Raw genomic sequence first — 15,908 nt, 5'->3', positions numbered from 1 at the left:
AATTTAAGAGTATTTTAATTAAATATTGTAAACATTTATTTATACAAAATGTTCTATCTTAAAATGAAATAAAACCATCTCATTAAAATATGGAATATAGCTTTTCTATTGAAGATCTAAAATTAGATATGCATTGTTTATTTATATCATAAGTAATATGTTAAATGTGTCAGCAATCAATACACATGTAAGAACAGTCTCCATCTGAAAATGCAGGAGTGTGCAATTATTCAGCAAACCCTTTATTAACAAGGTAAACTACTGGTATTTTGGACCAGTCTGTTGAACAGTTTCAAGATATTAAATCTTTGAAAGGGCTTAACATAGTTTAAGTCCTCTTTGCAATGTCAGTGTACAGCAATAGTTTATAGCAGTGTATAGATTTACTGTTGGTGCTGCAGTGCATGGTGCTCAGCTATAGCACTGAGTAAATAAGTAGAGTAATGACCAAGCAGCAACCTCCCACTCTCCCTCGTGAAGCCAATACAGAAGTAACTGAAACTGCAATTCATGGAAATCCCGCTAGTCCTGGCTCCATATAGAGCAGATTTCTATTGAGCCCACTGTTAAAATGGCTGACTTTACAGCAGGAAAAAAAGGTGTTTACAAGAACAAATACAAAGAACCATTTTGGTTCATATGGCTAATATTACCCTTAATGGCAACTGTGAGGGGGTGAATTTTGTTACAACTCATCCGTTTCGTTTATATTAGGTTATGTTAAGTCTGCATAATTAAGGGCGTGGCCACTTGAGTGACAGCTAGGTCTCCCTGGTCGCTGTCTCGTCACCTCAGCTGATTCCGGCTGATTAGCCGCTGAACTCGATGTATTTTTGTGTTGTTTATGTGTCTTTACACAGTCTGTCGCCTTTTGGAATTATTTCTAGTATCAGATGATATGGCATGCTGTGTGCACTTCACAAACCGTTCACGTGGCCTCTGTTTCACAGGTGAGTGAAATTATATACTTGTATACTATCTCTATAAATGTGTTTGTTTTATTTAAGATCATTCTTCATTTATAATGTTTTTTAGAGCTGTAATGCACTCCAGAATCTGACAGATTAATTAGCTGTAGGCTCTAGAACAGTCATCTGAAGCGTTGTCATACAGTGTTATGCTGGAGTTCATCAATAGTCTTGCATTTACTAACACAGACTATATCTGAGAGGTTTGGAGGAAATTCACACTTTCCCCCTGTAGAAAAACATCTTAAGAGCAATGTTCAGTGGCTCAATGTGTTACAGCGGTGTTTTTAAAAGACTAAACCCTTTATTGATATAGTGTACAGCCAAGCACATGTGGTCAGAACACATACCAGTTTGTAATAATTTGCCTCTACATGTTAGAGTTTCAACTCGTTCTGTTTTAAAATCTAGTCTGAAAACTCATTTCACTCTTTGACATTAAACCATATGAGAGTCTCGTGTCCTTTATTTGTCTTTCGTTTTAAATGGAGCACGCTTGTACAACACTTTGGTAAACACTTGTTGTCTTTAAAAGCGCTTTATAAATAAACATTGACTTGACTTGACATTAATAATCCCGCTTGTTTTTTGAGTGAGTTCTTAAACACCTGTGACTGGCCATTGTGTTCCTCAACAGAAATGATGATGCTGAACGGCTGCGTTTATCACAGCTGATCCATGACAGATGCAGTAGTGAAAACTCGTTCTACAGACACCCTGGATCCAGAAGTATCACTCTGATAGCTTTACAGCTTTCATTTTCTCCCTGAGCAGCAAAAAGACCCTCCAGCAAACTAACAAGCAGGGATTGTGCACGGTTATCTGCTTTCTAAAGAAGTTGGAGCGTTTAATTACTCGTGCTCACCTCCCTCACCTCATCTACAATGACAAAGTGCATATAAGATAAACTACATCAGTATGTAACAACCAGTTATGATCTATTACTGAACAGATGCCGAACTCTTTTGACACCCTTATGGTGCACATCAGGAAAAGAGTTACTTCAATCCTGAAAATGCAGCTTCATGCAGTTTATTCAATAAAACATTTAAATAGATTTGTCTTTTTTATTCTGAGTCAACACATAGACATAATCATATAATCATTATCAATGTGTAGATATGAATAAAATCACATCCCTGCAAATGATTTGTTTATTCTTCTTCTGCCAATCTACTGAAAGGGGCTCCACATATGGTAACACAATATGTAACTGTTTGTGTGATATTGCTGAGTGGAGAATCATTTACCTCAGTGTCTCCAGTTTACAGTGTTGACTCTTCAGTCCATCAGAGAGAAGCTTCACTCCTGAATCCTGCAGGTCATTGTTACTCAGGTCCAGCTCTCTCAGGACACAGTTTGAGGATTGTAGAGCTGAAGACAAACTCTCACAGCACTGAACAGTGAGATTACAGCTCTGTAGCCTGTGTAGAGAACAAACACAATATGTATGTGTTGATCTGGTGTGTTTAATAGTCTGAAGCACATCTGACTGTAGTGACTGGTTTAACTTCACTAATTAGTGAGCACATCTGGTGATTTTAGCTTTTAATAGGATTTAGGTTTATGCAACAAAAGTAAATGGCTTCCTTCAGATGTCTGAATAGATGAAGAAATATTTTTATCAAAAGACGAGAAGATCATACATAAAGGTCCACAGATGACAGACAATAAAACACACATCAACAAACTAAATAATAATAATTTCCTTTAGCACATTTAAAAGCTGCATATCAACAGACAAATAAATACAAACAGAAATACAGAAATATAGAAAATAAATACATCTATTTAGAAGTGCCAGTGATAAGGACTGCCTCACCTGTGAATGCTAAATTTAAAGACACATTATATCTCTGTGCTCCAGCTGTTTATCCTGATCCACAGGATCTGCCCTGGTTTACTCTCCAGTAGTCCCTGCCTTGGCTTTGTCCTCCTTCCTGTTCACCTGTCTGTCAGTTTCCCCCTCACCATCTGTCCTGTACCCTGTCATGGTTTCATTAAACTACCTCTCCCCCATCACCCTTATCCACTGTAGCACCTCCAGCTTGCTGAACTCACTCTTGTTTTGTGTTTTCCTATGAGGATCATCTGGAATCCTCTCCTAGAAGGGAGCTATGTCATGGTCCTGGTTGGCCTGTCCTGGTACTGTTGTATTATCTGTGTGTGTCTGTGTCAGTGAGTACGTTTACATGGACACAGAGTTGGGCAAGCTACTAGAAAAACGTAGTGAGCTAAGCTATTAGCTACTCTACTTAAAATGTAGCTTAACTACACTAAAAGCTACCCCCTGGGAACTGTAGCAAGCTAAGCTAAAAGCTACTTGGCAAAAGAGGCTTAGCTACATCTAAACTATTTTTGCAAATTAAATTTTTAAATCAAAGCAACTTAAAGCCAAGTCAATCACATCTTAGTGATCAATAAAACTGTCAATGAAACATATGAGGCAGAATAGTTCAGTTCAGTTATTTACTGTAATTAATATGCTGTACTAAACAGAAACACATTATAGTATATAACAGCTAAAACAATCCAATAACACCAGGTGTTACACATTTAAAATACTATAGTCATTAATAGTAAAGGGAAATATATTGGTATATATATATATATATATATATATATATATATATATATATATATATATATATATATATATATATATATATATATATATATATATATATTTATATATATATACACTAAAGTATTTTTATTGTTTGAGCACAGCATCAGGAATTAAGTTATTGCATCTTAACATGTACTCCTGGAGGTATGGTCATGAGGAAATAACTCCTCTCCCTCAGTCATCTTTCCATCAAGCAAGTTTCACCAGAGGTGGCAGTAATGCACCAAAACCTTTGTTGTCGAACAACGTAAAACAGGAAGAAGAAGAAGAAATCATCATTCTCGCCATTATATGGATTTACTGTCATCGGCTAGACACCAGCCTCACAGCTCCGTGAGTTTCGGTGCCGTCACTTATTGATCTGCGATCGGTAAATGTAGCTTGTGTGGACGCTACTGCGCTACTTTACTAATAAAATAGCTTCGCTACTGAAAAGCTATTTGATTTAAAAGTAGGCTACTTTTACATTGATGTTTACATTTGATTTGAAATTAGTGACGCTACCGCCACGCTACTGAGAAATGTAGTTAAGTACAAATAGTGACGCTACTGCCCAACACTGCATGGACACCAATAATTCGATATTAATGTGATTAAGACAATACTGTGATTAAGAATTAATCATATAAACAGCGGTTTTAGATTAACTTTATCTGATTAAGGATAATCAGACTAAAGTGAAATCAAATTAAGACGTGTGGAGTATGCTGATTTTAGTCACATTTTTAAAGCGCAGTACAGACATGTAAACACATTAACTGAACTATTACCGTCATGTAGGACTTATCGGCGCGTTTCGAACAGGATAGTCTATACACACACACACGCACACACACGGCTGTTTGACACTCTTTGCACCTAGGTTTTTTTCTTCCGTTCAGCATGCGGTATGAACTTCCATTAAAACAACACTCTTCCAGCAGTTCATAGATGCATCTAATATCTCGTTTGTCACAGGGGGCATGCAGGAAATGTTCCTGTATGAAAGTGAAAGTACCAAACTGTACGTAAAGTCGACAAATTAAAAATAAAACACCTGAAATTACAGGAAACTCTGGAGAAAAGGCGGATAGTGTGGTGACTTGATGACAATAATTGAATTATGTGCAACATGAAAGCAACTTATAATTCAAAAAGCAGCTCATGTAAACACCTTAATCTTATTATTGTCTTAATTAGATTAAGGCAAATAACTCCATTACTGATGTCCATGTAAACGTAGTCAGTGTTACCTGATAATTATCAACATAGAGATGGGTTAAAATAGACAGAATGGAGAAAACAACATCAGTGGGATCATTCCACTCTTACCAGAAAGGACTTTTAAGGTGTTGTATCATTTTATAGCTGACTTGTGTGCAATTTCCGCTAATAGACAATGTAGTTTACTGGCTTATTTGCTGTTTCTTAAGAGATAGTTCTCCTAAACATTTACTTACCCTTAAGTGGTTCCAAACCTTTATGATCTTTTTATTCTGCTTAACAGATAATAGTTTTTTATGACAGCTGAAAACCATTAGCCATTGACCTACATGGTAGGAAAAACAACTGGTGTGTAAGTCAATGGTTACAGGCTTCTTTCTACAGGCATCTTCATTTATGTTTAACAGGATAAACAAAGTTTGAGAAAGGTTTATAACCCCTTGAGGGTGAGTAAAAATGTGTACATTTATTTTTTGGGTAAACTATCCCTTAAACCAGTGGTTCTCAAACTTTTAAACCAGCGACCCCCAATGTAAGATCGTCAATAACTCGCGACCCCCCACTACCAAAGCATATACAAACAATAAAAATAGCTTTTTTTAAGCTGTTCACAATATTTTAACTATATTCACTATACATGACAGGGCTCGAAATTAACATTTTTGCTTGGTAGTACTGGTGCTCCTAACTTTAAAAATGTAGGCGCACCAGCCAAAGTTTTGTGGCTCCCACCAATTATCGCACTGTTACTACAAGTTTTATAAACAGATTTATTGCATTTGAAATCAACGTTAATCAAAACTAACAAGCAAAAAATATATATATGCATGCGTGAGGAAAATATGTCTCAATGAAGTCCCGTTATCACAAGAAAATCAATTTTATAACAATTGAGTGACCAAAAGATATCACAGACGGACCGCTCACCAGCCCTGCACGCACTGCATGACATGAATTCATGAATGAATCTGTTAATGATAACTGTGCGGTGTTCTCACGCCTGGTGTCTGATATTGCACAGATGCTTTTGACATATACCTTATTAAATGCATAGGTCATTTTAATAGCAATACCGGTCTTTTCATGAGCTGCAATATTAGTTTATTCTTAGTCAAGTGCAAGCCCTTTTGCGATGGTGTATGTGGTGTTAAATTTTACATTTAACTTTAACATTATCTGGCGATTAAATAAAGGATTGAACAGAACCTCTCGTGCTTAAAATGTGTAGATGTGGTAAACAGTTACCTGAAAATTCCATCCCACTGACTTTACAGTGATTGCTTTAGTTATTTTCAGAGCGGACTTGAAGCCAATGAAAGTCTTTTATCCACTCTTCGAAAAATGTAGATGGTGGATTAACATTCAGCACGTGATCAGTAATCAGATGCGCCATTATTTGTAGCTTTAGGTGTTTCTAAAACTAAATCTGTCAGTGTTGTTTTCATTCTCTCGTCTTTAGCGCTTTACATTTTCGCGGTTGTAGCTCCTGTCATCTGAAGGCAGGAGGCGTTGACTGAGTGATTGACAGCAGATTTTAACCAATCATTCGTGTTCAGTTCTTAAAGCAGTGGGCCAATAAGAAGAGCGCGAAGGCGGGGCAAGCGTTGAAGGCTTTGTTTACTGCGGCAAGTTGTCATGACAAGTTTTAAACTGTTCCTAAAGGCTGCGTTTCAAGTACCAAGATGCATTTTGCTTGAATGTGTCCTAAATACTTTATGAATTAGTAATATCTTTTTAAAAATCTGAAAATATTAGTTTTCACCTGTAATACTGAAAAATATTTATTATAATCACTGAAAATTACACAATTTTTAAATCACTCTCCTTGAAATTATTCTGCGACCCCCGCAGGGGTCGCGACCCCCAGTTTGAGAACCACTGCTTTAAACAACCACTGCCAAAACATGAATCTAAACGTTATTAAAAAACACTAAAATATGAAATAAGAAACAATTATTAATGTATTTTCAAGTGCAGATGATATAAATATGGTGCATGTTCATTAACATGATGTATTATTTAATTTCAGCAAATGTCTATTTTTTAGATTAAAGCACTTTGACTTACAGAGCTCTTTTGGAGGATTTGATGACTGCTGATAGTCTGATGAGACACTCGTCTGATCTCTGGAATTTCTGAAGCTCAAACTCCTCCAGCTCCTTCTCTGAGGTCAACAACACAAAGACCAGAGCAGACCACTGGGCAGGTGAAAGGCGAGCAGACGACAGACTTCCTCTACTGAGGTGAGACTGAATCTCTTTCAGCAGAGTTTGATCATTCAGTTCATTCAGACAGTAGAACAGATTGATGGATCTCTCTGGAGACAGATTCCCTTCAAGTTTCTGCTTGATGTATGCAATTATTTCCTCTTTGCTCTGGTCTCTGTCATCCTGCTGTGTCAACAGGCCTCGTAAGAGTTGTCGATTGGACTGGAGTGACAGACCGAGAAGGAAGCGAAGGTAAAGGTCCAGATGTCCATTCTCACTTTCCAGAGCCTTGTCCACTGCAGTCTTCAGCAAATCAATCATGGACACATTTCTGCTTTTTTCTGCTCGTTTCTTGTCGCTGTCTAGGAACAGATGTTGATAAAGGGCTGCAATGAACTCTTGAATGCTCAAGTGAAGAAAGCAGTACATGGTACAAAGAATGATTCCCGTCTCCTCCTTGAAGATCTGGGTACACATGCCTGAGTACACTGATGCCTTATAGACGTCAATGCCACAGTCTTTCAGATCGCTCTCATAGAAGATCACATTGTTTCTTTCCAGCTGCTGGAAGGCCAGTTTCCCCAGTGAAAGGATGAGGTTTTGATCCCAGGAGACATCTGGTGTGTTTTGTCCATCATACTTTCTTCTGCTCTGCTGGATCTGAAAGCGGAGAAAGTGTGTGTACATCTGTGTCAGAGTCTTGGGAGATTCCTGCAGTGTTTCGGTATTAGCCCTGTGTTTCAGTTTTAATATGTTCTGGAGAACAGTGGCTGAAATCCAGCAGAAGACTGGGATGTGGCACATAATAAAGAGACTCTTTGACTGTTTAATGTGATCAAAGATTTCTCTGGCCTGATTCTGATCTGTGAGTCTCTTTCTGAAGTACTCCTCCTTTTGGGCATCATTGAATCCTCGTATCTCTGTCAGCCGGTCGATACAGTCAGCAGGAATCTTACTGGCAGCTACTGGTCTGCTGGTGATCCAGATGAGAGCAGAAGGAAGCAGATTTCCCTTGATGAGGTTCGTCAGGAGAACATCCAGAGAGACTGCTGAAGATACATCACGACACATCTCATTACCAGCAAAGTTCAGAGGAAGACGACATTCATCCAATCCATCAAGGATGAACAGGACTTTGAATCGTGTGCTTCTTGTAAGGTTCAGTCCTTTAGTCTCTGGGAAAAACTGAGTTATGAGGTCTTTTAAACTTTGTCTTTCTTTCTCCTTTAAGTTCATCTCTCTGAATGGAAGAGGAAATATGAAGCTGATGTCTTGATTTTCTCTTCCTTCAGCCCAGTCCAGAACAAACTTTTGCACAGAGATTGATTTCCCGATGCCAGCAACTCCTTTTGTCAAGACAGTTCTGATCTGCTCGTCTTGTTCAGGTGCTTCAAACAAATGTTTGCATTCAACCTGTATCTCTAGTGACTGATGACGTCTGGAAGCAACTTCAATCTGTCTGATCTCGTGTTCAGTGTTGACCTGTTCACTCGCACCCTGAGTGATATAGAGATCTGTGTAGATGTTTTTCAGAAGTGTGGAGTCTCCTTGCTGAGCAATTCCTTCAAACACACTTTGATATTTCTTCTTCAGGCTACATTTAAGCTGATTGATGAAGAACAGTTCGCCTAAATACAGGAGCAAAGAAAAAGATAGTTAGTCTTGACTTATTTGTAAGTGATAGTCTGACAGATGGCCATGAGATGGGCCAGACAGAATTTCTAGTGGTGTAACGGATCACAAATCTCAGGGTTCAGATCACATTATGGTTCTTTAGTCACAGATTGGACCATTTTTTGGATCAGCCAAAAAGGAGAGGAGACGAATGCCATTTGCTTTCCATTTATTACAGAAACAGCACTGCAGGACACTTTTGGTTTTAACAAACAGAACTAATAAAGTGTAATATTATTAACAATAAAATAAAGAAATAATCAGCTGAATAAAAATAAATAGTAAAATATTCAGTGCTGTGAAAAATTCACTGTTACTGTTGCGGATAATGTTGAATGTAGAAATCTAACATTATCATTTGTACAGCCCATATTTATTTGTAGTCTCATTTTCAGAAAAATGATTCATTTACTCACTCATAAATCTTCGTTTTATTGCTAGATGATTTTTTGAAGAGTTTGAGTGGTTGTCGCCTCCTAAAGGTTAAATAATGTAATTGCTGCCTACAACTTTCATTTCTGAGCATATGACTGTGATTTTAATCTTCACCATAAACATCAGTGATTTTATCTGAACTATAAACTGGGTAAAATAACTGAATGAATATAAATTTACACACATTTACACAAGTGAATAAATAAACTCAATGATGGGCTAAAACTCTGTGGAAATCTGCAGGTTTTGTGTAGGTCTAGCCATGAGTCTCTTACCCAAAAGAGTATCAGCAGCTTGATCTTGCTTCATCTCTCTCAGGAAGAAGAGTGTGAGATCAAGAGCTGCTTCTGTGATTCTGCTTCTGTTCTCATTATAGTCCTTTTCAAACTCTTGACTGTTTTCTGCTTGTAAGATTTTCTTAAAGTTTCCCAGTTCATTCTTCAGAAATCTGATCATTTTACTCTCAAGATTCTATGAGTGAAGAAAAAAGAACAATATTTAACTAAACGATTCATTCACACACAGTTGTTCATCCACAAACTACTCAAAATACATTATAATACATGATACTATGAGTCTGTTAAATGCTTGATTCTGATTGGCTGATGAACATTCAAAGGTTATTTTCAGATAAACACACAGCTAAAGTAGATCCAGGCAGGTTTTGAGCACATTACACTAAAGGGGGTCGCACACCGGATCCGCAATGCAGCACACACATGAAATTTCACAGCTACAAAAGACAAAAATAAACACAACACAGTCATTGGATAAGATGTTTAAGAGACTAGTCCTACACACAGGAGCAGTTTGAGAACAAATACCTGACAAATGTCTGAAACCTAACATCTGAACGGCTGTGGAAACCAGAGTCTAATAACATCTAAACAAAGACATCTCTGCTAAATTTGGACTGTCAGTGAAAATCTAATAGATGTCTAAGATTAGCCCTAATCTAGACTAGTCATCAATACACATGAATGAACACATATGTCAAAAGTTTTGCTAATTTAGTGTCTTTGTTGCTATATTTAGTGGCTTTTCAGACTTTCCCAGTAACAATATGTCAAAAAAGTGACAAATCTTTTCTTTTCTGGAGTCACTGGAGATTTTGGAGACTCTGACGTGTCTGTACTGTACCGTTTCTGCTCTTCTCAATGAGCAGGGATTTCAGCCATTTCAAAGCACCAACTGCAAATTATTTAGCAACTTTATCTCAAAACAACTTCTGGACCTCGAGAGTGTGAGGTGTTTCCCTTTTACAGTCAGATCTCTGCTTCTGTTTCAAATTTGATCAGTTTAATATTTGGCAGCAGTTATTGAACTTGTATGTTTATCATGTCAGAGATATTACTGTACACAACATAGGTTTGGGAGGAGTCAGATTTCTCATGGCTAATCAATCCTTGTCACATGGCTATATAAGCAGCAGCCATTACACAGCATACAGATGCAGATATGCAAATTTAAGCATACGTCACCTAATGACACCTAGTACATTCATAATTACAACAAAACTAGAAGTTCTTATTAAATGAGTAAAACTGACAGGAAGTCGTTTCTCTTTCTGTGTCTTCTGTCATCATGCCTGGTAAACATGTCAGAGAAAACAGCTGAATCTTCAGGAGCTAACTCACATCTCTTGTGCACATGGTAATGTTTACAGGGGCGTAATATTGGACGCTCTGTGAATTTATTGACAAAGTAGTCATGCTTGAATTTGAAATATTCAATATGCGTGATATTTCAAGATTTTACATCGTCGACAAAATTATTCTAATAATATCGCTAATATTTGATGTATCGCCGAACCCTACTCATGACTAATGTACATCCGCGATTATATACATGTGTAACATTATATCTCATTATTTACAATAATATTCCCTCAACATTTATAGCGTAGTTCTGTAGAGCTCAAAATAAGCTGCTGCATGAATGAATTAGATTATGAAGAATGATGAAGATCCTGCTTACGCTTTAATGTGTCCTTTCTGCAAGTGATTTACTGATACTTTAAAAAGTGAATCCCTGCAGATAATGTGATATGAAGCTACACTGTGCATGTCTGGGGCAACGTCTTTGAAAAGGAAGAAAAATGAGGTAATTCCAGAAAGACATAATAATAGTAATAATAATAGTAATCATAATAATAGTTACATAAATAAATAAAAGCAAAAAAGAAAAAGTTGGTATAACTAAAAAACAGATTTTTGCTGTGTCAAAATGAGAAATTAACTTGTGATCACAAGAAAACAAGAGAGAAAAAATGTTTTATTGCATGACCTCTCAGGACTTAGATTAAGACTATTTTGCAGATGTTTTTAGTTGGGTGGGGGGCCAAGTTCATGCAGGTTACATGATTCAGTTCTCAAAAGTCTTGTGAACAAATATTTCTGTGTTTCATGGAGTTATTTCAGTGATTTTATGACTCAAATTAAGTTTTTCCAACCTGAAAGATCCACTGGAGATTGTCTGTGAAGCTCTTGTGTCTCCTGTGAGGCTCGCCTCCTGCATCTGCTGACTCATATTCATCACTGTTAACAGATAAAACTACTGTAATTATACATTTAGAGGCAAACAGAGACAGATATTCATCCATTCATTCGCCTTTGGCTTAGTCCATAATTTATCAGGGGTTGCCACAGCAGAATGAACCACCAACTATTCCAGCATACGTTTTAAACAGCGGATGCCCTTAAAGCTACAACCCAGTACTGGGAAACACCCATACACACTCAGTCACACAGACAAACACTCATACATACTATATGCTGTGTCACATATTAAATGTAGATGAGAAATCGCACACAAAACACACGTCATTGTGGAGTTCAGCAACTAAAAGACCTCAGAAAGTAGCTGTGGATAGAAATATTTTAGGAAGAAATATTTGATTTGCAGTTTATTACACAAAACTTTTAAGCTACAACAGCTATGATTATTTATCAAATCTGTATTCAGATACATTTACTAAACAGTTTTGGCTATAAACATCTTTTAGATCCACAAGTGAGGAAATGATGATAAAGAATTTAAATTGAAGTGAATGATATACACACACACACACACACACACACACACACACACACATATATACACATAGTCCATGTGTGAAGAATAATGTACAACACAAAATACCTTTGGGCAGATGATGGTGTTTTCTCTCTGAGGTCTGGTGGATTCCAATCTTTCGAACAGTCACTCTTGAGAGACACAGAGCTGGACACACATGATCCTGATCTCACACTGAACACACAAACACACCAGAGGAAAAAGATCTTCACAACCTGCTGGAGTCTCTCTTATGAACAGTACAGGACACATGGTTTTATATTTCTGGACTTCATTTCCCATCAGCCCCTGTGCTCCTGATTGTCTCTTTATAGCAAAATTAGCTCATAGGGAATTATAATTGATTAACTAGATATTAAAGTTTGAGGACAAACTTTATGGTGGCTTGAAAAGCCGAGTCTGAATTAGCATGTTACTAGCATGAATTAGCAAGTAACTAGCATGATTCTAACATAAATTAGCATGTAACTAGCATGATTCTAGCATGAATTAGCATGTTACTAGCATGTTTCTAGCATGAATTAACATGATTCTAGCATGAATTAGCATGTTACTAGCATGTTTCTAGCATGAGTTAGCATGTTACTAGCATGTTTCTAGCATGAATTAGCATGTTACTAGCATGATTCTAGCATGAATTAGCATGTTACTAGCATGTTTCTAGCATGAATTAGCATGTTACTAGCATGTTATTAGCATGAATTAGCATGTTTCTAGCATGAATTAGCATGTTATTAGCATGATTCTAGCATGAATTAGCATGTTATTAGCATGATTCTAGCATGAATTAGCATGTTACTAGCATGATTCTAGCATGAATTAGCATGTTACTAGCATGATTCTAGCATGAATTAGCATGTTACTAGCATGTTTCTAGCACAAATTAGCATGTTACTAGCATGTTTCTAGCATGATTTAGCATGTTATTAGCATGATTCTAGCATGAATTAGCATGTTTCTAGCATGAATTAACATGTTATTAGCATGATTCTAGCATGAATTAGCATGTTACTAGCATGATTCTAGCATGAATTAGCATGTTTCTAGCATGAATTAACATGTTACTAGCATGATTCTAGCATGAATTAGCATGTTACTAGCATGATTCTAGCATGAATTAGCATGTTATTAGCATGATTCTAGCATGAATTAGCATGTTACTAGCATGTTTCTAGCATGAATTAGCATGTTATTAGCATGATTCTAGCATGAATTAGCATGTTACTAGCATGATTCTAGCATGAATTAGCATGTTACTAGCATGTTTCTAGCATGAGTTAGCATGTTACTAGCATGATTCTAGCATGAATTAGCATGTTACTAGCATGTTTCTAGCATTAATTAGCATGTTATTAGCATGATTCTAGCATGAATTAGCATGTTTCTAGCATGAATTAGCATGTTATTAGCATGATCCTAGCATGAATTAGCATGTTACTAGCATGATTCTAGCGTGAATTAGCATGTTACTAGCATGTTTCTAGCATGAATTAGCATGTTACTAGCATGATTCTAGCATGAATTAGCATGTTACTAGCATGATTCTAGCATGAATTAGCATTTTACTAGCATGATTCTAGCATGAATTAGCATGTTACTAGTATGATTCTAGCATGGATTAGCATGTTACTAACATGTTTCTAGCATGAATTAGCATGTTACTAGCATGATTCTAGCATGAATTAGCATGTTACTAGCATGTTTCTAGCATGAATTAGCATGTTACTAGCATGTTTCTAGCATGAATTAGCATGTTACTAGCATGATTCTAGCATGAATTAGCATGTTATTAGCATGATTCTAGCATGAATTAGCATGTTACTAGCATGTTTCTAGCATGAATTAGCATGTTACTAGCATAATTCTAGCATGAATTAGCATGTTACTAGCATGATTCTAGCATGAGTCAGCTTGTTTCTAGCATGAATTAGCATGTTGTTAGCATGATTCTAGCATGAATTAGCATGTTACTAGCATGACTAGCATGTCACTATCGTGTTGCTAGCACCTTTCTAGCAAGATTAGCATGTCAGTAGGATGTTAAAACTGTTAGCGTGTGTTAGAATAGCTAGTCACAGTTTCTTGGACAGTTGCTAGGGTGCTGAAATTGGTTGCTAGGGAGTGGCTAGTAAGTTACTAGCATGATTCTAGCATGAATTAGCATGTTACTAGCATGTTTCTAGCATGAATTAGCATGTTACTAGCATGATTCTAGCATGAATTAGCATGTTACTAGCATGTTTCTAGCATTAATTAGCATGTTATTAGCATGATTCTAGCATGAATTAGCATGTTTCTAGCATGAATTAGCATGTTATTAGCATGATCCTAGCATGAATTAGCATGTTACTAGCATGATTCTAGCATGAATTAGCATGTTACTAGCATGATTCTAGCATGAATTAGCATTTTACTAGCATGATTCTAGCATGAATTAGCATGTTACTAGTATGATTCTAGCATGGATTAGCATGTTACTAGCATGTTTCTAGCATGAATTAGCATGTTACTAGCATGATTCTAGCATGAATTAGCATGTTACTAGCATGTTTCTAGCATGAATTAGCATGTTACTAGCATGTTTCTAGCATGAATTAGCATGTTACTAGCATGATTCTAGCATGAATTAGCATGTTATTAGCATGATTCTAGCATGAATTAGCATGTCACTAGCATGTTTCTAGCATGAATTAGCATGTTACTAGCATGATTCTAGCATGAATTAGCATGTTATTAGCATGATTCTAGCATGAATTAGCATGTTACTAGCATGATTCTAGCATGTTACTAACATGTTTCTAGCATGAATTAGCATGTTATTAGCATGTTTCTAGCAGGAATTAGCATGTTGTTAGCATGATTCTAGCATGAATTAGCATGTTTCTAGCATGAATTAGCATGTAACTAGCATGATTCTAGCATTAATTAGCATGTAACTAGCATGTTACTAGCATGATTCTAGCATGAGTCAGCTTGTTTCTAGCATGAATTAGCATGTTGTTAGCATGATTCTAGCATGAATTAGCATGTTACTAGCATGACTAGCATGTCACTATCGTGTTGCTAGCACCTTTCTAGCAAGATTAGCATGTCAGTAGGATGTTAAAACTGTTAGCGTGTGTTAGAATAGCTAGTCACAGTCTCTTGGACAGTTGCTAGGGTGCTGAAATTGGTTGCTAGGGAGTGGCTAGTAAGTTTAAAGGTAATCAGTGATTGGCTGCTTTCTAGACTGAGTTGAATGAGGCCAGACTCTAGTCTGTAGGACAGTCTGATGCAGAGTTATGAGCTCACAAAGGTTGATCCAATGTTAAGTAAATGGGAGTCTTTTACAATGGAAGTCTATGGGACAGTTGCTAGGCTGCTGTAAGTGGTTGCTAGGGAGTGGCTAGTAAGTTAAAAAGTCGTCAGTTATTGGCTGCTGGCTAGACTGAGTTAAATGAGTCCAGTTAGAAGTCTGTAGGACAGTCTGATGCAGAGTTATGAGCTCACAAAGTTTGACCCAATGTTAAGTCAATGGGACTTTTGGGATTTTTCTGGGTCGTTTTTCGGAAAACCCAAGGTCGGATCAGTTAGAAAAGATATAGCAACCCGAGTCAGACCAGTTTGAAGGTTTGACGAAAGTTTGAAGTATGTAGCTTGAAAGGCCTAGGAGGAGATACACTTAGAAATTAGTCTCAGAAGAATAAGAAGAAGAAGAAGAAGAAGAAGAAGAAGAAG

The 15,908-nt window shown here is 36.9% G+C and overlaps 1 protein-coding gene across 1 annotated transcript in view; it reads right to left on the bottom strand.

The window, feature by feature from the left end:
• LOC130222063 (protein NLRC3-like) overlaps positions 1–15,908 on the bottom strand; it is a 54,837-nt gene that overhangs the window by 36,251 nt on the left and 2,678 nt on the right. The window contains 1 exon segment of the mRNA XM_056454687.1: positions 12,258–12,365. Coding sequence (XP_056310662.1) covers positions 12,258–12,365 — 108 coding nt within the window.

The sequence above is a fragment of the Danio aesculapii genome, chromosome 4 (assembly GCF_903798145.1).
Source record: "Danio aesculapii chromosome 4, fDanAes4.1, whole genome shotgun sequence".
In the NCBI taxonomy this organism is placed as follows: domain Eukaryota; kingdom Metazoa; phylum Chordata; class Actinopteri; order Cypriniformes; family Danionidae; genus Danio; species Danio aesculapii.
The sequence above is the reverse complement of the archived record's forward strand: the minus strand, read 5'-3'. Positions and strand labels throughout refer to the sequence as shown.